General features: G+C 31.9%; 1 protein-coding gene across 1 annotated transcript; it reads right to left on the reverse strand.

Moving 5' to 3' along the window:
- Nucleotides 1-2,027: 2,027 nt before the first annotated feature.
- Nts (neurotensin) lies at nt 2,028-11,423 on the reverse strand. Its single transcript, XM_026391434.2, has 4 exons — nt 11,351-11,423; nt 9,085-9,146; nt 5,076-5,300; nt 2,028-2,180 (listed from the first exon to the last, which is right to left on the reverse strand). Exons 1-4 carry the CDS (start codon nt 11,421-11,423, stop codon nt 2,028-2,030), a joined length of 513 nt encoding a protein of 170 aa, XP_026247219.1.
- Nucleotides 11,424-26,947: the final 15,524 nt, after the last annotated feature.

The raw sequence follows: 26,947 nt of genomic DNA on the forward strand, positions 1-26,947 counted from the left end.
AAGAGTTTGGTTTAATTGATTGGACTGCATCATAATTGTAAATGCAAGTACTAGGTGTATGTGAACTGGAAAGAAAAGATGATAATTATAGAACAGAAGGCATAAAGTTGAGATTTTGGAAGAACTGACAATATTAGCAGTGAAAAGTTCTATGTAATGACCATGGAAGTGATTGGTTGAGATGGAGTGGTAAATATTTATTATAAATAAAGATGTTCAAAAACCGAGAAGGGAGATATCTAGATGGATCTTCTACATGTATGCACATCCTAAAGGATAGTGCATAAAGCAAGTAACTAGGGAGAATAGCTGTTCAAAATATAGTAGATGGAATTGTCTTATGCTCTTTAATTTAAATAATAGATTTTGAATTGGAAAGAAAAAATGGTATGGAATTTTCCATAACACACATCTCACTTCCAAACCCTATATTGTGCAATGTGAAGGAAAAATCAGTTAACAGCGGAGAAGGCTGTTTGGGAAGCGATGACTATGAGTTCCAAAGCAAATCAGAAAGGGTGTAAGAGATGGAAGATGTTAAATATTGGCTTAAAACAGAATTTTGATGACAATGTATGATCTAGAAGGGCTGAACTATTGTTGGCTAATGAAGTAAAGAAGGAAATATGTTTTGTGATGGCTGTTTCCTTAACAGAAACTGTTATTAATTATAACTACTAAATTTAGTACAATTTCAGGGACAATTCTAAGCATTTTATGTATACATGTCAGTACATTCAATCCTTCCAATCCCTCTCATTATCCACATTGTACAATAAAGAAACCCAGATGTTAAATAAGTTATCCAAGGTTGCTAGTGAGCAGATGAGCTGAATCTGAGCAACCTAACTACAGAGAACACAATCTTAATCAATATGAAGTAGTTTCCTTATAGTTGATCTCTTGGGTGTTTACTGATATTGAATTTGATGAGATGTCAAAAGATAGTGGGACACAGGTTGTGAAAAGTAAGGGTTTTATGAGAAAATACCAGCCAGCTGTAGCTGCTCTTAAATCATACTGTGTGAGTGGATTAAACCAAGGAGAAAGATAATCTCATCAAAAGAACTGGATTTCTAAAGAATGTATAACAACTTAAGCCCTGATTTCACCATTCAGAGATGACAATGATGAGGCTACAATTCTATAAGAAGAGGTCTTCCTAGACAGACCTCGGTAAGAGAGACTCTGAAATTCACTATTCATGATGAAATGTAAAGGCTATGCAAGAGGAATTTTTGAAGTATAGCTTTTGGCTCAAATATGCCTCCCAAAAGAGAAAAAAATATTAGTCACACAGATAACTCCGTAAACTAAAAAATAAAGGTGACATGTCCTGGGTCAAAATGTGAAAATTGGGAAAAAGTCAATAAAAACTAACTCTTCCAATGGAAGTAATCTGCAGAGAAGCATATAATTTTGATGGCTTATTGTCTTTTTATTAGCTATCAAATTCATTGAACAGACAAAATTTCACTTGAAAACCATTCACTACAGCAGGCAAAATTAACAACAGGCCACTAATCAGTCTTTCTGATGGGCCCACAATAACTATCCTTATATATGAGATACATGAGTGAGTCTTGAAAAAAGAAAGTATTCCTCTCAATTTGATAAAATACTCAGTCAAATAACAGAAGATGTGCCATTACTTTGTTTTGTATTAATGATAATATAGGCTAGACTTTGCTGTCCTACTTTGTTAGAATTTCTCATAATTTCACATAAAATGTCAAACTTTTTGACTGTTTAAACAACCCATAATGTGTTTTGCAAAACTACAAAACACGCTATATGTAACGTGATAACTGTTTATTCCAATTATACATAACACATCATGCTCAAGATGTAGATTTATTTGAAAACATTTAGTCCAATTTATATGTATGCAGAAAAATCACACCCAAAAAACCACAATTGTGGAAGAGTCAAAATAAGCATATTTTGTCACATTTTCACACATATATAATTAGTATTCAAACAAGGATGATAAATCACAATCAAATGTAAAGAAAATGTATATCTCCTCAGTAGTAGTAAGAACCCCTTTTAAGTATGTAGGGTCTTCTTGGTTTATTCTCATACAGTTGTCTTTTCAGAATGTAAGGAATTTTTCTCTTTATGACTTCTTCCTTCTCATTTTTTTCATTTCCATTATCAAGAATGTCTTCCTGAATTATCTGAAAAATAGGACATAAATGAAACTTATATGCACAAAATCTCTATTTTGGAGCATTTTTGTATATTTTATCCTATTTTCTGTCTGGAGCAAAACATGTAACATCAAAGAAATTGTTTTATTAAAGGATATATGACTGTCAAATGCCCGAGATGGGACCTAACCTGATCTTTCTGATTCTCTGTTCTGTGTCCTTCCTAGTTTATTGGGCTGTAAACACAGGAGATCTCTGTAAAAATCTCTGTACATTTAGAGGCCTAACACTAATCTCTCCAGAGAAGAGAACACACCAAATACACACTTGAATACTTTTCGTGCTTAAATTTACGATGAGGAGACCAAAATTGTATGAAACACATCATTTGTCACAACAAAAATAGTTTTGAATCTGGTAAATCAACTTTAACTGAAAAGTTAACAGGATTTTATATTCAATTAAGTCAATTTCCAAGGTGACTTGAAGGCCATTCTAAAATTTACTTCTTAGTCATACAAGAATGCCTGCTCTGCCTTAGTTGTTATATACATCAGCATTTAGGAAAGCTCTGTTTAACTCAGATCTCTTTAGTTATGGTTATTTTCTAAACTTCGAGGTCACTATAACTAATACTGACATTTAAATTATAATGAACATGCATAACATCATATCCTCATGTATTTTATTTCAACCCACAGCTATTCAGTTTCAGAGAAGGAAAACCAGCTACTGTCAGACAATCTAGTTCCTTAATCTTTGGTTTCTCTGTGCATAGTCTGTAATTACTTGTACTATACTCAGAATGACATTATAATTTTATTTTTAAATCACTCAAACATTTAAAATAGCAAAAGTTCCAATCTTATGTGCACTGACTTGTCTGAATAATAGTTTATTCAGGTTTTTTTTTTCTGGATAAATAACATATAATTGACATTTCCCCATGTTTAGATTTGTATTTTCAAGTTTTATTGACCTAAACAATATTTTGAAGAATAAACTATTTAGCCAGAATTAAAATTAAAGAATGAATAGTACAGCAAGTAAAATTAAAACTAATTTTTTTGGCTTTTCATCTGGAAAGCATCTTTTCGTTTACTGGTTAGAATAAACACTAGCTATTCTGCTTGTATTTGCCTTTCCTGTAGGCATCTCCATGGCACACAGTCACAAGTTAGTTATAACAGCAAGGAAGGCACCCTCAGATCTTCGATGTTGGTGTAAACTCAGTACATAAAATTAAGCAAATTTTTCATGGAGGTTTATCTGAAAAAAATGTTTCTCCTGTTGAGAAAATTGTTAAATATTCCTTTTTTAAAAGCATATATTTATCTCTTCTCTTCTTTAACCTCAATATTTTTTCATGTTTCCAAAACTCTAATTTATCTTTTACAGCAACTTATATCAATTAAGTCAAAAAATCATAAAGTGTTTGCAATACATTATCTTTTAAAAAATTTGTTGTTGTAGATGGATATAATACCTTTATTTTATTTATTTATCTTTATGTGGTGCTGAGGATCAAACCCAGGGCCTCATATGTGCTAGGTAAGCACTCTACCACTGAGCTACAACCCGAGCTCCAAAACATTATCTTTAATAATTGTCAAACTATTAAATTTTACAAATAATTTTTCCTTTAATGCTCTCATGTTTGCTTATTTATTCAGTAGGAGAGAAGAGGTGGAACTATAATTAATATGTAGGGAATTGAAGATAATTGTGGTTATACCTAAGTGATGGTAGCTTAAATGTTGGCATTTAAGTTGCCTGTCCAAAGAAAAAAAATTGTTGACATTGTTTCAGAATATTTAATTGGCAGCTACACTGAAATATGGATGAACATAACTTTGATGAATGTAGAATGTTTTGACTAGTTTTATTACTCTGTTCCTTCACAGATTTAATGCTATACATTTAGATTATGCAAATCCAAGAAAGAAGTTTAAGTTACTTTCAAACTATCTTCTGGTTCTAAATGGCTAGCTCTGGACATTAACTAAATACAAGTCCAATTTCATTATTAAAGCACTTTTAAAATTTTGCAAACAAATTAATATTTGTAAACCAAAGTCAGGAAGTCACCAGTCTAGTCCTTTGTTTTAAATCTGTATTATGGCAATTGGCTATTTTGTCTGTGATAGACCAAATTCAGCTGCTCAAAATACCTGAAATCCGCCACTCAATTATAATAGGAAGATAGATACACTTACAAAGTCACATGTGTTTATCTATAAATAAGCACAGACCATAATGGTTCTTAAAACCAGAATGATGCAGATATAGATTCCTATTTTATATATATTTTTATAAACTAAACAAATTTATTTACCTAACATATTCAAATACAAAAGCTCCCCAAACCCCTTATGAACAGACAAACCTGGGAGTTCCAAATAAAACTGGAATAAAAGAGATACAGATCCTGATTTTATACTTTTACTTATGCAAATATATTTTTATTTGACTAATGTATTCAAAAGGAACATTTTGTGTCTTTATTCCCATTTTATTTGGACACTTTTTGTGTTCAGTGTTTGTTTATAGATATATACACATACATGTGTTTTTAAGAAAACATTTTGAGTTTCTTAAATTTCTTAGACATGCCACCAGTACCACCACCAACAAAGATTGCCTAAGTATGCCTTCCATTTATGCACAGTAAAAGCATATGGATCAAATCTGCCTAAAGATATATCCTTCTTTTTAAGATTGAAGAAAAACTGTTTTTGCTAAACTCCAAATATTTGAAGGACACTTTGAAGATCTGAAGCAATGTTGACCTCAACACATGGTTTATTCTTCTTTAACATTTGTAAGTCTTCCGGTTATGATCTGGCCAGGATATAAAAATCAATACAAATGAAAGCTAACTAGTATAAATATAATTATACTCATATTTTGTTTTCATTTTACCTCCCAGTGTTGAAAGGCTCGGCTGTGACAGATTTTTTGGAGCTGGTAGATTGTCAGCATTGCTTCAAGGCTAAAGCCATCTAGAACAACAGGAAGTTTTCGTCTTGTAACAAGCTCTTCCTCATGAACCTCTCCTGTTTCCTCAGTTTGGCCGTTGAAGTTATTTATAAAACTGCAAACATTTAGCAGGGTCATTTTCCATGAAGGAACACTTGCTTTACTGATCTGAAATATAGAAAAAAGAAAAGATATTGCAATCAAACTTATACAAATAAATACATGAACTTCTGTTGTGTTACACAATTATACTTTAGAGTCTAATAGTTACTCTATTACTAAATATTGTACTATCAATTGAGTACCTTCATGTCACAAAGTTGCATGGTGCCAGTACCTCATATTACCTATGTAATAGAATGGGATGAAGTAATACACACATACAGATGCACATATTTCCAGAGCAAATTAAGAAAGAAAATAACAGTAGAAATCTATAAATATGTGTGTATATAATCAGATGAAAAAATTCAAATTTCAAAAATACTATTCTCTGTTATATTTCAGCTTAATGTGAAAGGAAGCATGGAATAAATTTTTATTAATAAATTTTGACAATCACAATAATGTGAGGTCATTGAATATTTCACACATTAATAGTTGTCATGGCCAGTACCACAACTGACCAAGTTATCTGCAAATTTTAATATTTTCTGAAATTGTCTTTTTTTTCTAATAATATTTTGTCAGAAACTATAATTAATATAATCAGCTATTCTTCAATGTCAAGAGTAACCAATAAGGAAACATGTAAAGAAATAGGAGAACCTATTACAAATTAATTAAAAATTAGCAAAAATTTGTAAGAGCACAGATAAAGGAAAGTGTAAATTTTTCCTGAAGGACTTATAAAAGCTACAGAGTTAAATTATGACAAAGACATGATGGACAGGCTTGATAACAATATCAGGTAACCATTTTCTCTGAATTACTATTGAAATATAATGCAATTTGCAAATCAATGTCTCAACTGGAAAAAATGTGGGGAGACTAGAAGTTGTATGAGGATTTGGCAAAAGGAGGTAAATTCAAAGGATGACTGTGTCAAGAATAACCATGAAGATTTAGAAAAATTTAATAGTAATAGAAGATTTAGAAAAATTAAATAGTAATAAGGAAAGTCTTACCATGCCCATTATTAAAATGCATTTTAAAGCTGAGTAATCAATGGGATAGAGTAATAGAATAGCAATAAACATGAAACCTACCAGAAGAGAAGGCAGTGTTGAAAAACTGAATCGGGTACAAATGAGTAAGTAGCATACAACAAAAGTAGCAGTTCAAATACTTTTAAACAGTTAGCTATGGGGAAAACTGGATGCAAATCTAGTTATAACCTTTCTTGACATATTATAGCCAAATGATAAATATCATTTTTGATTAAATATGAAGAAAAACAAATTACCATGAAAACACATAAACGAATTTGCTTTTATAAATCTGGAAAGATGTCAGTAAGCAAATATCTATTACTAAGCAGAATACATAAAGTAAAAAGTCACCAAGCCCCTGTCCCACTGAGGAAGCACAGCAGGAAGAAGCATCTTGACCAAAGGACAACCAAGGGACATGTATTTGGAAACATATTTGTAGAAGCTTTGAACTACAAAGGTCTAACTTTCTAATATTGCTCATGATGCTTCTCAAATTTCTTTCCTGTATTAAATGTGACCTATGTGGTATGATGAACTGTCACTACCTGTTTTTCACTGAACTCAGATGAATCAAGCAGATGGATAAATTGAAAGACTTCACCAAATTGAAAATAATCAAAGTCATCTGTCTGTCATGGAGTTTCAAAGTTTTTACATTTGAACATGAAATATGAGTTTATTAACAAATCCTGCATTCCAATTGTTAATTAATAAGCATCTTTTGAACACCTTGTATATGAAAGGTATTGAGTTTGATCACAGTAAATTACAATATTCAATTAGCTTTTTGATAGTCTAAAGATATACTATATCAGGTTCTCTTTCTTAATAAGACTATATCAAAACACTAGCATTGATAATAAAGACAACTGTTTATGAGAAGAAGAAAATTCTTCTCTACATTCCATTTCTTTTCCATTAGAATCTCTCTTCACTTTCTATTGCCTAGGTGTATTTCAGCAATAATATTCCAATATCTAAACAACTTTACTATAAAATTGAAAATGCTCACTTATCTTACTTATGAAGTAGAAAAAAGAAAAACTAAAGCTTTCTAGAGAATTTAATAATAGAGTTGTATTCATACCAACATCAAATACTATTCTTATCCAATGTTTAAATGTAGCAATTTGTTTAAAATGGTTGCAAATCGAGAGTTCTCACTTGCATAGTGCTATAAACACAGCATAAATGATTGAATAACCTTTCTTATAAATAAATGATAAAATAATTTTATAAAAGTAAGAAATAAGCAATGAAATTGGAACAATTAAAATTCTGTGACCTACTTATCTTAGACTCTATCTCTTGAGTAAAAAGAGGCATTGAAGTTCAACTTTTTTCCACTTAATGAATTTAAGAGAGAAATGGGAAAAAATTATTTATCCTATATGTTTACAGTGCATTTCTCTTAAGAGAAAAAATTAAATCAGTCCATATACTAGGATTAGTTTATCTTTATAATATCTTGGTCAGAAAAATAATCACAACTCTACTCTCACATAGGTTAAATAGCTCCCACTCCCCAAACTATATCATATTTCGGGGGATTATTTAGGACCTTTCTGTGCTAATGTAGACTTGAAATTTGAGAAATAAAATCTATAACATTTCACCAGGCATTGAAATCTAATCTATTTTTCAAAACAGGCTAATGATTTCAGTTATTGTCCTACTTTTGTGTAGGAGAAAGCATAAAGCTACTGTGATTCTGAATAAATGGTAGCAAAGGGTCTATTATCATAAGGTTAAATACTTGAGTTAGTAAAACATTAACTTGATACCATCATGGTTATAGTCTCTTCAACTTTGGTACAGCATTGCTATAATTATCATGGTACCAAGTGATTGCCTCAGCTGGAAATTTTTCCTACAGAAGAAATCTTTTGATTGGAAACCTATGCCCTGACCACATATTTAGATACCCATTGGTTGACTAACTCTGAGTTATCAATGTAGTATGGTAGCATGATTATCAGAAATATTCTAGTTGAGTTTTTTTTTCTTTCTAGGTAAAGGTTGAGAACTAGAAAATTTGCTTTTAACATCCCAGGAAAGGATTAATAAGGGTCAGGATACAAGGTTTTACTTGGTTTAATAAAAACAATTATCAGGTACAGATAACTCTTCCATTACAGGGACAATTTAAATGTTGCTATACAATAAAGAGTACAGCTTATAACTTTTGAAAACATTACAGAACTATAAATTTCTAGATGATCGTAAGCTTCAATCACTGCATTTAATAAAAAGGAAACAAAGGAAAATCCAGGCTACTCAACTGAACTGTTTAAGATCAAATAGTTTGTAAGTCACAATTTCAGGAGTAGACCTCAAGGCTACTGTTTGCCTGTCTAGTACTATTTCCTCTTTAGCACATTTCCTTCACAGGTTGTCATACTCTGTCATTTTCAATTTAGGAAACCTATTTTATTTTCTACAATGTAATAAAAAAGGTGAAAAGTTCATTTAAGTGCTACACTAGAGGCCAATATACCTTTCATCATACATGATGCACTAAGAATGGAAGTCAGTTTCTTAAATACATTTACATGACCACATAAATCACATGTGGCTACTTAGTAAAAGTTGCATAATGCTGATTGAGTTACTGTAGTTTCTTTCCCTGTCACATTAACACCCTTAACTTCTTAGAACTCAAAGTTTACCCCAAAAGGAAATGCCTCCCAAGGAACTTTTCAGTCTTGATGGGAAGTTATTACTGTAAGAAAAGGACACCATACGTACAGTGAAAATTTATATATTCTTCACCCCCAAGTTAAAGAAAAGAAAGCTACCTTTGATGTATGTATATTGGTCAATAAATCTGCTTCTAATGCTTTCATTTCCTCTTCAGAATCTGAGAAAAAATCAAAACCATATGTTTACTATGTAATCAAGCACTATATAATTATAACTTAACCTACATATTTTAAATTAATCTTAAAATTTAGTCTTAGAGGCTTAGTGTCTTTTTATGCATTTATTTTCTTTAAAAAATATATTCAGAATAAATGAATGATAATTTAATTTTAGGCTAGCAGGAGACTAGAAGAATAGAAACACTTCTAAGAAAATAAGCCATGATTATTTGTGATTTGTAGCTGTTTAATCTCTGAATCTCAGTAACATTTTTTATTGTATGGTATAACATGAATTTCATCAAATATGCTGGAGTAGCTTATTTTTACCAGCAATAGTTCACACATATAGAAAGTATGTATATTGATATTTCATAATCAACATAATGAAAATATGAGTAGAAGAGACTTTTTCAACACAAAACCAAAGGGAATTGATGACTGATAACTTTAGGATAGAAAAGATACTGAGATTTATTTCACATGAGATGTCATTTTACAAAACACTCCTTGAAAGAATTGTTTTCTACTTTAAACAAGAATTTGAATTATGATTACTTTACAGTTTTATCAAGATGAGTAAGGAAAAAGTGGATCTGTCCAAAAACATATGTAAAGTTGTGTTGAAAATGAATTTGAATTTTTTAGAATATCCTAAGTTTCTACTTATGAACATACTATGGAAAATAAAAACTTTGAAAATTTTACAAGTAATAATAACAAGTTGTAGAACACCATAGTAACATGACAGTTCATACTTAGTGGCCTTTTGTGATAAAACAAGGCATATATTAAAAGTGGCTCTATCTTCCTTTTACGCTGTACTTTTATAAAAAGTAAGTATCACACTTAGAGAATCCATTCTTAAAACTCATATCTAGGAACTAAATTATACCAGAGAACTTTTAACTCAATTTGTTAAAGATGCAATATGCTTTTGAAAAGGAAAGACAAATTCTACTATTCATTTATGAACACTGTTCACCAAACCCCTGTAAATTTAGGTTTATGACAGCAAGCAACTTCAAGTTAATAGACACAATGTTCAATTATTTTTTTTCTACATAGTCTAATTATACCTTTAATCTCATGTGTTAGATAAAATCACAATTGTAGAAAAGTTGGTATTTTTCTCATAAAATTTTGCAAAATTATTTTTTAATTATTAATAAAAGAAAGCTTTGTATAAATTAATTTTTATGTTCTAATAGATCTTACTTTTATGCTTAAAAATCATGAGTTTGAATTGAACATCAATGTTACATATGAGGTATCAAAGCTATAAAAGCAGGTTAAATGATTTTAATGTATTTTTCTCCTTTTCACTTTAATGTGATTATTCAATTATTTTTCAAGCATTAGTTGAAGCATATTGTAATCATTATAATCTTTCATGTTACTGCTTTAAATTTAAAACTTATTCTCAAGATATGTTATTTATAAATATTTGATAATATATGCCTTCTACTTAACTGTCATATGTAAAACACTCTAAAACTAAATATTTCCATTAACATTAGAATACCAATTTTCCAATTATGTTTTGCATCAACTTAAATGACATGCAATTAAAAGCAATTATATGAATAGCATGCTGTATCATATAAATATACCATAAAATATATATTTTTTATAAAGGACTTGGAGGATTTTATATTTTCTAGAAATATTTTTTTTGCAAATAATGCTCTATTTACTTATTCATCAAATTTTATTTTGTTTTAGCCTAACACAGTGACTTTTTAAAAAAATTAATTGAAGTCAATTACAAAGATAAGTGAGGGGAAGACACCACTTTCCAGGAGAATTTCTGATGATCAGAATAAAGCATTTTGAATGGAATGAGTTTTAATGATGAGCTTGCACATCGACAGTCACTTTTCCTGTACTTCTCATTATATAATGCCCAACCTAATTCAAAGTTTTGTTCATTTGTTTGTTTTTCTCTCATCATTGTATGACAGAGGGGGCATGCTGTGTTACCTTAAATCTTTTTTATTGCTTTGCAGATTTTAAAAAGGGAAAAATAAATCTCTTTTCTTATACACAGAAAGACAGAATAAGATGATATTCACAGTTTTATCAATGAAAAGGCAAATCCTGAATAAAGAGGAAAAACTCTTCTCCCTGGATACATTAACATAAGTAGCAACACATTGCAAAGAAATCACTGAAGGGTTTTGTGAAATGCTGTTCGGCTTACCTGAGCACAGACTCCAGGAGCTGCAAGCCAGGAGTATCATGCACACCAGGTGGATTTTCATGCCTGCCATCATCTCTCTCAGCCTTCTCTCAAGCCAAGTCCACAGAAGTCAGACACTGAAAGGCTTTCTGTGGAGCTTTCTCTAGCCTTCAGCTGACTCTGAAAGTGAGAGAACTATAAGAGATGCTCTGGCCATTCCCTATATATATTTAAGCAGGAGGATGATGTCATGACTGTACAGGGATTAGGGGTGTTCCTGTCCTCATTTCTATCCCTCTCTTTCTCCCCCCCCCACTTCCTCCTCCCTTTTTCCTTTGTCCCTCATCTCTTCCCCACTTCTGAACCTTGACTGTAAGTGACGATATTCCCTAATTGCTGCTATTGCTCCGGATTTCTGACGCACAGAAGGAGTCATCCAAAAGCACTGCCATATACAGCATCCTGGAAAAGAACCCCAGCACCCCTTCTCCCTACCCCTCCCCATTTTCTTTCATGTTCCCACTCCAGGAATTTGTCATTCTGATTTTGTGAAACATAAAGTCTATTATTTCTAGTATTTAAGTAATGTGTCCAGGATGAATACAGGAAATCAAGGGTTTCTTTGGTTTGGAAGTTCCTAAAAGAATTAGAGTATTTTTTGTATAGCCTAAACTTCTGAGCAAATGTTTTGTGGTTTCAAAATAAATATAAGTTTTAGATAGTACAGGCTAAAAGAAAAAGGAAGGTCATCAGAGAATCAATTATAATATAGAGATTAAGTCAAAGAGTTTAGAGAAAAGGAAGAAAATCAGTAAAGAAGAAAGAATAGTGGCTCCAAGGAATAGAAATGATTTCCTGTTAAACTGTAAAGTTTTTATTACAAGTAACTGAGATAATGGATGAATTATATATGTTGACTTGTGGTTCAATGTTGTAGAAAACCAATTTCATGTTTATAAAATGAAGCTATAAATTGTTCATGTGTTAGAAGGTGGAAATGTGTATCACTATTATTAATATTTTTCCTGATTCTTTATTCTTTTGGTATTTGCATTGATCAGCTCATTTCGGATTCATTCCTTCTTCTATTTCTCATTCTTTTAATATTCCTTTTCTTATTATGTTTCACCATTGCATCAAATTTATTTCCCTGATGTAGTCTTCCTTTTACCCCCTCCCCAAAAAGGATACTGTACTTTCAGAAAGAAGAAAAGTCTATATATCCACCCTCCCCCACCCAGAGTCACATTTCTAAGAATCTTCATGTATTTGGTGAACTTAAATGATACTTATTCCCTTCTCTGGGTTATCAAAAGAAAATTGTTCAAATTGTCTTTTGAAATGAAGCTTTCTTCTTGCATTAGAGATTTCTATCACTGAAAGGCAAATTCTAAATAATGAGGATCCATGGAATGAGTTGAACAAACACTGCTATTTGGGATGTGAATAAAGTTAAAAGTGTCTGATTTGTTTGATTTTTAAACAATAATGCAGACATAACTGAGAGGAAGATATGAATTGATTCCCATAGAGTTGACTTATATTGTACAATATATATTATGAGATTAACTGCTTCATTTTTATATTAAACCTTAGAAAAGGAATTAATCCCAAACATCTAATGATTATTTCAAATAGCAAGGAATCATTCCTAAAATTTAATGACATGAAATTTAACAATAGCTAGTGTTTTTATTACTTTCTATATTTTAACTTGTATAAAACACATATTGAAAACTACTGACCTGGAGGGAGTTTTCTATAAAGAATAATTAACTGGAAAAGAAACATAAAACCTATGTCTAGATTTTTTTCTTTCCTACCATTAGGGGGCACAGTGGAAGTTTAAAAGCCTTTTTATTTTCACTTGTTCTGAGCACTGTGTTTACTATTCCCTTATTATATAAAGTATCTTTTTGATAGAATCCTTAAAGCCACTTTGATGAAGAAATCCATAAATTATATACTTTGCATAGTATTTAAATTAGTTCTCCCTGCTTTTGAATTGCAAATGCAAAGAATACTTTTTTAAAATGTGTGATAACAGTCTAATAGTAAAAAGGAAGTGTGATTCCTATTTTCCTCAAGTGATTCTTCACTAAGTGAAGCTCAGGGAAATGCTGACAAAATTATTTCTAATTAATTAGGAAACAAGAGAGAAGGAATGATGGAAATTCATTTTATGTACACAACATGACTATTAGTTGTTAATGTGAGAAAATTTTTTTACATATATGACAAATCTGAAAGAATTGGAGAATATATATTAACTAATAACAAATAATTAAAAACTAAACAGATTTTATATGCAATTTTATTTTGGGGAAAAAAAGATACCTATTTTTTTCTGTTAAAGTTATGATGTAGATAAACAATATCTGACCTCTAATAGGTATTTTTAAAATAGGCCACCCTTTTCCTTTTTAGCCCTAGTATCTTCAAGCTACAGAACAACCAATTAGACATTTTCTTTTCTTTCTTTCTTTCTTTCTTTCTTTCTTTCTTTCTTTCTTTCTTTTTATTTTTTATTTTTTTTAGGAAAGGAGATTAAGTGTGGATATTGACATTTAAAAAGTATCCTAAAAATGATGAATTCAGGACTTTAGGCATCTTTCTGTAGAGATGATTGGACTATTTTTATTCTGAACACTTTTCACCTGAAATTCTTCTAATTTTTATTAAGTTTTTAAAGTAATAATAAAGAATGTTAGCACTGTCATTTAAAGATCTTCCTGTGTTTATCTTCCAGTGTGAGGTCATTAGTTTCAAGAGGATGCAACTTATCTGGGTACTTGTCGATTTCAAGATTTCTACAGTATGTGGGTTTCTAAGTTTCTACTGTGATTTGTCAGATATTTATTAAATACTGGCTAAAAAAAATCAATGGAGATCCCTGAAGAATTGACAAATTAGAAGATGTTATCTATAAGCTTATTTAATTTGGAGATGGGGAAGCTCCAGAATTGCTTGATGAATGGCACTCCTTCCATTCCATGTGATCCTTCCACCATCTTTGGAGATTTACTCACCTCATTAGAGCTCCCTGGTCCCTCTTACACACACCTAAATTGTCTATGGCTTGTCCTGTGGCATTTCTACTATCAGGAATCTGTGGTCTGTCTCCCTTTGACCATTCTGTCTACCCCTCTGTGATGTTATCTCTTACTTTTTTTTAAAAGACTATCTTCATCAGGAGCAGTGGTGCACACCTATAATCCCAGCTACTCAGGATGAGGATTGAGGCAAGAGGATTGCAAGTTGGAGGCCAGTCTGGGCAACTTAGCAAGATCTTGAACCAAAATAGAAATATAAAGGCTGGGGTTGTAGCTCAGCGGTAGAGCACCCCTGAGTTGAATCCCCAGCATATCAAAAAGTAAAGCTGATATATTTTATGTTCTATTCAAAACAAACCTTTGTGTTCAAATCCTGAAAATATTTTTATCCATTTCTACTTTACCTAGTTTCTGCTAAATGCTCATCAGTAGTTTGCTCATACTGTTTATGGTGAACCATTGAAAGAAAGGGACCCACTGTATTTCTTCCAAGGTTTACACTCCATAAATGCTCAAAACATACTACTAAACTGAATTAAAATGTTAATTATTTTAGATATATGATGGGTCATGTTTCAGTTTTTATCATTTCTTTCATCTATATCTCTCAGAACTCCTGTGTTATCATTAATCTTCTTATTTTACACAAGCCTTTTGAGTTATCCAGTTTCTCAGCTTTTTCTTGGTCACTCTTTCCCTCCCTGAATTGAAAAATCAACTCTAAAACATCATTTGTGAAGATCACCCTGGGATCATGTGCATTTATCAGTAGAATGTTTAGGATAAATTATGGGTTTACTCTATTTCTCTAAGTGAATCCCTGGTTTGAAGCTACAATTCTGATTCATCTGAACAAACAAGGATGTCAAACTCTTTGTAAGCCAAATTGATTTTTCTCTTCAATTAAAGACCATTTTCTAGATATACAGATAGATATGTGCATGCACACACCCACACCCACACATACGATATTATACACTAAATGTGTATAATTCAGACCTTGGAGACTTAGGTAAATGGAAACCAAATGTTCGATTTCCCAGTCTAAGTATAACCACAGTTTATCTATAATCTCTACAAATTCCCAGCTTGTTTCCTTTTGGTTCTTCCTGTCTCTGTTCTTGCATCCTCATAGACAATTAACTTGGAAAAATTGATAGTGGATTTCTGTAGTCAATGAATATTTTGCAACTTAAATTCTAATTGCAATACATTCCCTGCTTGGGACCCACATGTTAATGAATCACCATATTTAACTAAGGATATTCCATACAGCCGTATTGCTTATTTCACCCATAACTGTGTTTCACATATCTTAGAAAATAAAGACACCCACAAACTCATCACCCACTACCTATGGATAATGCTCAGGTAATCATTCTCATTCTTGGCTTCCTTTCTGCATAAGACTAAAATAAAAGCATCACAGGGAAAAAAAATGTTCCTGACAATCATCTCCTTTTATGTTTTTAGGTTTAAAAATTAGTGTAATTATCCAAACTAAGAAATGAGATGAGATTTTTTTGAAAGAAAATCATTTCTCTAACTTCCCCATTTTTAAAATTTGTTATAAAGTCTAAGAAGATTTCTGTTTTACCTGCACTGCTCCAAACTAAACAGATGTACTTAAGCTACCATTTAGCAATAGTAGATTCAATGAAATGTGACATTTTATGTTTGTGGGGTTTTTTGTTTCATTTTCATTTTATGTAGTTTGCAGTGTTAGGGATCAAACCCAGGGGCTTGGGCAAACTGGATAAGCATTTTACCACTAAGCTTAAACTCCAGCCCTCAGTGAAGCACTTTTTGTTAAGATCATATTAAATGTTGAATTTACAACATGGTGATTTTATATTATATTTCTTTATTCTATTTTTTTTTAATTGATGGTCATTTCTCAGTGATCTTGATGAGTTCAATGAGTTTAAAACCCATTGTTGTTATTGTTGTCCTCATAATTCCCCAATTTGAGTCTCTGATTACCCAAAGTGTGTATTTAATCCCATCCTTGGGGGGCTCTACTTGGAATGTCATGGGATTAACTTACTGTCCACAGTGAAACTTTTGATTTATCTAAACAAGTTTCTAAAAATACCCTCCCTCCTCTAGTTCAATTATTGTAACCAGGATTTACTAAGTGGCAAATATCACAATACTGGGATCCAGTTACAGTTGTTTTTTTTCTCTTCCCCAGCCCCTGCTACCACTTTCAAGCTATCAAGAACCTGTGGAGGTGCAAATCTGTTATCAAAATATATTCCAAATCCAACTGTGTTCTCATACTTCACTTTCATCACCCAGCTTCATGTTACCAGCATCTTTTCCCTGAGCTGCAGTGACATCACCCAAATACTCTCCTTAAAGTAGTCTTGATCCCTTTCAATGCTGTCGCCACACAGTGGCCCCAGTAGTTAAGTTTTTATCAATCTTTTTAAAACACTGAAGGTTTTAATTTATACTTAGAACCATTCCCTGACAACAGCTGTCTCACTAGTCTATTTCTGTGCCATCGTATCCCATCATTCTCCCCTTCAGTCCCTATGTTTCAAGCACATTTGCCTTTTGGTTTTCTTCAAACATGTCAAGCTTTTTTTCTCAGAGGTCTTCAATGAACACTGATTCAAGTACTGTTTGGCAAATATGCCTTCCCTGCCTCTTCCTGGAGTGGATGGAATATATTTCCTTACTCTTTGACCTTGAATTTGGTTATGGGACTTGCTTTGGTCCATGGGATGTCAGCACATATAAGGAAAACAAAGACTGTGTATGTGCTTGATGCATAATGCTTGCCTTCTTGTTCTGCCATTGCCAGGAGAAGAACTTTATTCCAACCTGAGTAGAAACTTATGGAAGCAGAGCATTCCCACCTGACTTGCAAACCAGCACAGTAAGGCAGACATCCTTGAGTTTACAGCAGGGTTACCCAGGCTAACACAGCCATACAGACAGGCTTAAATGACTAACTATGAGTAACTGATTGTTTGAGTAGTTATACAGAATTTTTGGGAAATAGCTGATACAGCTTTCTATTTGAAACCCACTCTATTGCTACTCCATTGAATCTCTGACGGTATTAATTTTTACTCTTGCATTTTATAAGTAAAAGCAGGTAACTTTTTGTCCTGCTTCCTTAAGTTTTCAGAACATAATGCTTCTATGTAGTAGGTATTCAATAAATATTGATAATTGCATGAATTAAAAAAATTGAATACAGTCCTTCTTAGTAGTTTTAGGATAGCTATCTCCCTCTCACCTGTCATAAAGACATTTTTATTCTTCAATCTGTGAATTATTAAACCCAGGAAGCAAATCTCCTTTTAAAGTGATTCCTAGCCAAATGAGACAGTATGAGAGAATGCTTTCCTTCAAAGAGTCTTGAATATTGTTTTAAACTGCAATTGACATTTCATGAGATGTCATTGAGAGTAAGTGGATGTATGATCATGTTAACAGCAATGTCAGTGCTTCCGATTTGTACAGAAAGAATAGTACCAGCAAGCTCTCACAGATGGTGAAGAGAGCAGGATGGCATTTTCAGCCTAGAAAGAACTCCTATAACAGACCTAAGAATAATCTAACTCTTCACCCTGAAGTTCATTTATTGAAAGCTGCTTTATAACAGTATGATAGGCCCTATGCCAGGTTAATTTGACTTCATGTACAATAGCACACAGTGTTCACAGGATTATATTCCCAATGTATATATTTTAAAAAAGAGAGATTAGAGAGTTGAAAAGGAAAAGTGGACTTATTATGTTGAGTAGATAGGACTGAAAATACATTCATTTCAAAGCAACAGCTAATCTTTGACATTAAAACCATATCCAATTAGCAATTCAAAAAAAGATTATATTAATATGCTGCCAGAAACATTATATCAAATAAAAGGCTAGTACTTTTTACTTAAAAGTACATTTAGTGAAAACTCAGACATGATTTTTATTCTAATTTATCATTTAAACAATGTTTTTCTCCCTTTGCAGGCTTAGTGTGTTATACATCTTAAATAAATATTAAGATCATTCATCAGAATCCTTTTTATTATATGGACTATGGGGAATCTATGTGGCCTCTGTATGGCTGTATTGTTTTAACTGAGGTGCAATATTAGAAAGTGTGGAAAGAATAATCAGCGAGAGAGTGAGGTTGCTGTCCAAGGGGACTGGAAGCTAGTGGCCTGGGAAGGAGAACATTTCTCAGTTTGTACTCTAGGTGGAGGCACTAGTATGTATAGGATGGAAAGAGCAGACAGGAACTCTTGACTTAGTCTACATTTTTAATGCTATAATCCATTTATTTCTAGGGTACTAAAACTAAAAAGAAATTAATGAAACTAGTCTGATACTTTCATATTCCAGAGAAAGAAACATAGTCCACATAATTTAAGTGCGTTATAAATTTCCTTCACCTCCCAACTCTAAATCAGATTGATTCTGACTGCATAGGTCTGATCTCACATCTCTTCCCAAGGGAAGAACGTTATTTTGAGAATTTAATTTATTCTTCGTGAGTTTTTGTAGTATTAACCTAACATTCTTACAACAAGTTAGAACACATCCAAAAAGTATTAGTCACCATAAAAGGGGCTTTCCTTTAGGACAAGTCTGTCTTTGTTGTATTTATTCTAGGCAATATCTTGCTTTTGGCATAAAAGTTCTGTTGCTGTCTATCTTCCAGTAAACAAAGGTCTTTTGGCCTCTGTATCATGTATCTAAGATAACCTTTTACTTCATTATCTTCTTTCTTCTTTGTCCTCTTTGGCTATGAAATCAGAAGAACATGTTTATAAGTCATAGAATCATACTCAGAAACTTATAAGACCCAGGCAGGCAACAAGTCCCACTTTAGTCTGATTCAAGACAGCCCTCTCCTTGCTACTAAACTTTAGATGTTCTTTCTCCATGTACACTAGTATTGATGTATGTATATACATGGCCATATAACCAATGTGATTCTGCAACCTGTACACTTGGAAAAATGAGAATTCATACCCCATTTGAATCAAATGTATGATATGTCAAGATCATTGTATTGTCATGAGCAACTAATAAAAAAAAAAAAAAGAAACAGAAACCTGGAACATAAGATCTTTTAGTTTTGGGGGGAGAATTAGAGAATGGTTTTTGTCCTTGTTGGTAAACAAGTTGTAAAGGTATGCCACAAATTACTTAAGACATGAGTAATGAATAGTTTAAAAGATGTATAGTTTAAAAGTTTAATACTTGTATTTCAGTGTGACCATTCTATGAAACTCTCTACTAATTTTGACAATTTAGTCAAAATTACCAGTTTGAGATGCTGTCCCAGTAAGTATTCATTATTGGAGTGATTAGTGTTTATTAATGATTTCCTTATGTTAGCTAACATGTATTTGTTTATATTTTTCAATTTTCTGCAATTCTGTAGGACTTAGAGAACATTCTCTTTTTATTGATGATATTGTTATGTTTTCCTTTTATTTTCTTGATCAATTTTGCTAGGAATATATCAGTTTTATTCATCTTTTCAAAATAACAACTTTTGTATTTCTTCATTTTCTCCATCATTTCTTATCTATTTTATTGGTTTCACTCTTATCATTATTATTTATCTCCTCAATGTTTTTGATTTGAAATTATTGTTCTTTCTTCTTCTTCTTTAGGTTAGACTTAGAACATGGATTACAAACCTTTTCTTTTTATTCAATATTAACCTTTACATCAATAAATTTCTACCAGATCATAGTTATAGTTGTTTTCAACTGGAATTTCTAAGTTGCATTTTCATTATCATTCATTTAAGAATATCTTCCAGATTGAAATAATATCAAAGATATTTTCTAGCCACAATTTTATGAAACTAGAAATCAATAATAGGGGAAATTTTGGAAAATAAAAAATTGCATGTTAATTAAATAACATGCTATTTAACAATAAATGGACCAAAGAAGTCATTTAAAAAAGAAATTTGTAAAATATTGAGATTAACAAAAATGAAGACAAAGGCTAAGGAATCTTATGACATACAGGAAAAGCATTTCTAAGTGTAAAACACAGCAATACACAGTTAGATCAAAAAAAGGAAGATCCCAAATAATTAACTTAACATTATACCACACACACACAAAAAAAAAAAAGAGAGAGAGAGAAAAAGAGCAAACTAAGCTCAAAACTAGCAGAAGGAAAGAAAGATAAAAAATAAAGATCAGAGCAGAAATAAATGGAATATAGACTAGAAAAATAGAAAATTTTTTTTTAAATATACACAAACAAATCAACAAACTTATAATGAGTTTAAGGGCAAAAAAGAGAGAAGATTCAGATACTAAAATGAAATAAAAATGAGTCATTATAAATGATCCCACAGTAATACAGAGGACATTATACTACTATGAACAATGATACATCAAAAAATTAGAGAGCCTAGGAGAAATGGACAAATTCCTAGGAATACAAAAACCTACAAAGACTAAAGAGAAAGAGATAAAACATTTGTACAAATAATGATTAATTAAATTGAATCAATACTAAAAAAAAAAAAAAATCTCCCAACAAAGAAAAGCCCAGAACCTGATAGTTTGCTATGGAATTCTACCAACCATCACAAATCATCAGGAAAATCAAAATCACAATGAGATAGCACTTTTAACATTAAAAGATCAAAGATAATAAGTGCTGGAAGGATGTGGAAAAAAGGGAACCCTTGCATGCTTTTGTTGTAGGGAATGTAAATTAGCACACTCATTATGGAAAACCATAACCAAAAACTTAAAAAAGACTATCACATGACCCAGCAATTCTGCTAGTGGATACATTCAAACAAAATGAAATCAGTAGGTTGAAGAGGTATCTGCACTCCAATAGAACTATTTACAAGAAATGGGAACAAACTAAATATACATCAACTGTTTAATAGATAAAGAAAATGTGAAGTATATACAAAACGGAATGCTATTCAGTCATAAAAAGTATGAAGTCATTCACTTGCAGCAATATGGATGGAACTGGACATCATTATGTTGCGTAAACTCACTACATAAGCTCACTCATATGTGTCATCTAAAACAGTTAATATCACTCACAGAAATGTGTGGAATGGCAGTTACAGGATTGGGAGTAGTATTGGGAGATGCTGATCAAAGCATATAAAATTACAATGAGGAATAATAAGTTCAAGAAAGCTACTGTACAACATGGTGACTATAGTAAGTAACATGATATTTTTGAAAAATGCTGAAAGAGCAGATGTAACATGTCCTCACCATATATATGATAACTATGTGCAGTAATGCAGATGCTTATTAACTAGATTAACCATCTCCCAATGTATGTATACTCTCAAACAGTATGTTTTTATGAAGTGAATACACAAAATTTTATCTGTCATTTAAAAATAAAAAAAATAATAGGAATTTCTTAATTTATACTAAGATATTTAACCCCCAGTGTCTGCTTTCACACCATTAGGTCAGGACATTCTTTTCTTTTACTGTTTTTTTATAATCAGAAATTGTTTTGTGAGAATGAAATCAGCACCAAGACCGTTATATGATAAGAAGGGTTTTTAGCACAAGGCCCTGGTAATTTCCTAATGCTTTATCTTCCCCATCATAATAGCCAATATTTATTGAGCCATTAGTTTCTTAAAATATCTCTATTAGGTATAATTATACACCTGCATTTCAAGTGGAGAGGGAGTGTGAACAATCTACAAGAGTCCTACTCAAGAGTTCTGTTCCCAGGGGCTGGAGTTGTGGCTCAGTGGTAGATTAGAGTGCTTGCCTAGCAGGTGTGAGACTCTGGGTTTGATCCTCAGCACCACATAAAAATAAAATAAAGGTACTGCATCTAACTACAACTAAAAAATAAATATTAAAAAAAAGAGTCTTGTTCCCAACCATTCTTCTTGGAGCATATGAATAGTCCAGTATGACTCTTAGGATGGACGATACTTCCATTGAGATTGCTTGGATAGATCTCCTCTTTTTCTTCACTTTTCTAGGCTTCTCTAGCTGACAAATGCCTCTTTGACTAAGGCATTATTTCTTTAGATATGATAATGCTGTCTATCATGTCAGTGAAGTTTGTCAGGTGTCTTTGAACAACTCTCCTTAGTTATTAATTTATAAGGAGATATTGGCCCAGACCACAGTAGGTGGTCCACATTCAAAAATGTTAAATTTGGTTTTACCATTTCAAGGAATGTAAATTGATGCCACTCATTTGATGTATCAAGTTTTCACATGTTTTTAAAAAAATCTGATTTTTAGGGGTTTTCTTTAAAAAAAGAATCTTTAGAAATAATAGATCCATTCCACATAGAGACAATCTGCAAAAGCTATCCAGGTCTGCATATTCATTTGCATTACTTGCTTTATCCTGTCAGACATTTCAGTTAGCAACTCTTGATACATAGTTTTATTTGCAGAAAAATAACAACTTCTATCACTTCATTAAATTGTCCATAGGTCTAAACTGTTATTAAATCTTCATATCAAGTAGTCTATAATTGGAATACATTATTTATTTAATAATTATCATATTAAAGACATTCAAAGTATTATTTAGCTGGGCACAGTGTTGTAGGTCTGTCATCCCAGTGACTTGATAAGCTGAGGCAGGAGAATCACAAGTTCAAAGTCAGTCTCAGCAACTTAGTGAGGCTCTAAGCAAGTTAGCAAGACCCAGTCTCAAAATAAAAAGTAAAAAATGGCTAGGGATTTGGCTCAGTGGTTAAGCACCCCTGGGTTCAATCCATGATTCCAAGATATATATAAGATTAGATTATTATAAATTTTATATATATATATATATATTTTTAGAGGCAGCCTACTATAATTGTTAAGAGCACAGCTTTAAATCTCTGTTCAGCCACCCAGCAGATTTGTGACCTCAAGGAAATGCTCCTCCCTGTTCCCAGAATCCCTTATTTATAAAATAGTGATTTAAAAATGAGTCGATCTAATAGTCTCCTATAAGCGTTAAGAAAATGCCTGACATATAATGAGTGCTTGCTAGATAATTTCTTTCTTACCATTGCACAAAATAATGCAAAAGTACACTTTTTGTTCATTTAGCAGAAGCATTAAGTTCAGCATTGAAGTACATATGTGCTTTAAATTTTTTAAGACAGTATGTTTCCTAAACAGGGATTTTTCAACTCAATATTCATCAATAATATATACACTGGAAAATGCTGGATATTATTACATTTTTAAAATGTGAAAAATTAATGTTTAAGAAGAGCTTGTTTTTGTTGTTTTATTTGTCTTTCTTTGATATTTAGTGAGCCTAATTGTAACACGAATTGAGTATCCTTAGTCTGATAAGCTGAAATCTGAAAAGCTCCAGAATTCCTAAATTTTTTTGTAACAACATAATGCTCAAAACTTTCAGATTTTGCCAGGCACAGAGCAACAGTTTGTAATCTGAGATACTCGGGAGACTAAGACAGAAGGATCACAAGTTCAAGGCCAGCCTCAGTAACTTAGTGAGATCCTCAGCAACTCAGCAAGAACCTGCCTCAATAAAATAAAATAAAATAAAATAAAATAAAATAAAAGTCCTGTGTCCATCTACAATAATATATATATAAAATCTGTGGAGTCCTGCTGTGAACCTTTGAATTCTCGTAGTTTTCTTAGCATCCAAACCTACTAAATATCAATCAAAAATTTTTTACAAAGGTGATGTGAATTATCTTTAGTAAGTATATATATTTTTTTTCAGTCTAGCAGGATACTTCTATTTATTACACAATTCTATAACAGTGAAACTCAAAGGGAAGGTGTATCTGAGACCCAGAACTTCTTAGAAGGATTTTAAATCTGATTATCTGATTACAAACTTGTTCAATTTTTTTCAGGAACATAAAGGACTTTAGCTAGCTTTTTTTTTTTTTTAAAGGTATTCACTGACATCAGTTTCTCACCATTTTTTCCTCTCCAGAGGGTTGTTCACAGTATAACTTCATAACTTCCCCCAGAGCAAAATAGAAGCCAGTCAGTCTTTTTTTTTTTCTTTTCTTTTCTTTTCCCAAAGGTTAAAAAGTACTTTGGTGTCTTTCTCCAAGGTACTTCTCAGCCCAAGTTCATCTGCTGCATATTGGTGGTGTATTACTCTGCCTGGGCTATAATGAGAAAATATCACAACAGAGTAGCTAAAACAAAAGAATTCCTTAGAGTACTGGAAGCTAGAAGTCCATGATCACAGTGTTTAAAAATTTCAGTATGTGATGCTGGCGCTCTTCCTGGCTTGTAGATAGAAGGCAGTCATCTGGTTGTGTCCTTACATGGACTTTCATCTGTGTCAGAGTGGTGAGCAAGAGAATTCATGTGTCTGTTCCTCTTTTCATAGAGATAAGAGCCCTATCTGATCAGAGACTCATCCCTATGATTTCATTTAGCTATAATTACTGCCTGAAGTCTGTTTTCTCCAAATGTAGTCACACTGGGGGTTAGGGCTTCATGTTGATTTTCACCAGAACTCAATCCAGTCCATAACAATGGTATTAAGTGCTTTGATACACATGAAGCTAATATGTTCTCCATATCATAAGAAACCTGGTATAGTGGTGAATTTGGATTGCATCCACAAAATATTTTAACAAGTTTAAAAAGGGAAACAACTCCAAACATACTTACTCTCCAAACCTACAAAAAAATCAAAGAAAAGTTTTTCAAAGGTGATGTGATACATGATTGCTAACATCTATAAAATGGCAATGACTTCTAATGATGTGATTTTCCTTAACCCTCTTTGATAGGTTTAATTTCTTCTCCCTCTCCCTTCCTCACTGCTATACTTTATACATAGCTTGATTCAGAGAATGATATTTTATATTATAATTGTTTTTTCCCACTCATACCGTGATTTTGCAAGTCAGATTTATGCCTTTTCTTCTTTGAATAGCAGTCTTTTAATTCATTGCCTCACATATTCTAGATATTCACTGAGTATTTTTTGTATTAAAGAATAAATTAAGCTCAAGTCAATGTGTCTTTTAAACATGAATCAAACATAAATGGTGAAGAATAATGATTTCCCATCAAATTCACTAAGATTCTGTTTGCATCTTATTAACAATAATAATTTAATTACTTTAACATTTGTTAACAATCATTATTTGTCATTACACACTTTCTTCAAATTCCTGAAGATTCCTATTTCAAATTCCAAATTGCATAATGCATTCCAAAAAAGAAAACTCCATGTAAAGTTCTACTTTTTTGTGTGTTAATAATAGAAGCAACCCCTAGAGTTTTAAACCAATAAATATCAATCCTTTGTAATACTTTTTGTTGGGGAGGAAGGTACCAGGGATTGAACTCAGGGGCACTCCATCACTGAGCCACATTCCCAGCCCTATTTCTAATTTTTATTTAGAGACATGGTCTCACTGAATTGCTTAGCACCTCAATTTTGCTGAGGCTTGTTTTGAATTTGTAATTCTCCTGCCTCAGCCTCCCAAGCTGCTGGGATTACAGGTGTGCATCACAGGTCCTGGTTGTAATACTTTGTAATACTTTTAAATGTCCAGAATTGAAGAATGTTTGGATTATTTCTGCACTGTATAGATTCTAGCTTCCAACACATTCTTTCCAGTACCCTTGTTTCTGATTCTGTGCAGCAAATTTCTCTCAGTTTGAACTACTTAAAATAGTGTTTAATATCCTGACTGAAAATCTATGGAATCTCTTTAGCTTTCTATATGCATCTATATTTATTAAAGGAGAGTCCTGAATCATAAAATTAGTCTTCAATAAAACAAACTAAGAAAAATATATTTCTAGTAATAAAATACCACACATCTCTACAAGAATTCTATGTGTTCAAGAAAAATTAAATAGTCCTTTATGGTTTCATAAACATTTTAATTAACACTATTTTTAACCAAAAGATTATAATTTCACAATAACAGTAAATTTCAATTCTGATTATAAAAATTATAGGTGAATATGGTGAATATTAATTAGCTTGATGTAATCATGAGATTATTACATGAGATTATTACATGTCAAATTTCTTGACATTAATTAAAAATATATTGTTTCCTTAGAAACTATGAAGTAGTGGTGAGATTTGAACCTCAGGTATTTGAATATCACAAATGAATTGAGCCTAGAGAGTTATATAATTTTTTTAAAAAAAAAAGAGGACAGCCCCAGGAGAGTTGTATTCTAAACCCATTACTGTGTCAAATTTTGAAATTAATTTGTTCCCTTCTGGATTCAGAGTTTTGGTAGAAACATGAGGCCTTGCAGGGATAAATACTAAAGTCTACTTTAGTCTGTAGTTTTTTATATTGTTCTATTTTATATTTCAATTCAAAATAAACTATAACTGATTTATGAATGCAGTCAGCCAGGTCTGTTCTTGGTTCTAATCTATGCTAACACATGTCCTTGAAGAACTTACATGTATCTCTGGGCCCCACATCCTTTATTTACATAATGAAGAAATTACATGGAATATATCTATGTGTCTTACCAACTGCAAAATCACCACTGGTTCTAATTTGGCTCTGACTTTTCTTTGAGTAATTATTCATTCATCACATGGCTCTCAACATCAATTTTCTCAACCAT

This window comes from Urocitellus parryii, chromosome 5 (genome assembly GCF_045843805.1).
Source record: "Urocitellus parryii isolate mUroPar1 chromosome 5, mUroPar1.hap1, whole genome shotgun sequence".
Classification (NCBI taxonomy): domain Eukaryota; kingdom Metazoa; phylum Chordata; class Mammalia; order Rodentia; family Sciuridae; genus Urocitellus; species Urocitellus parryii.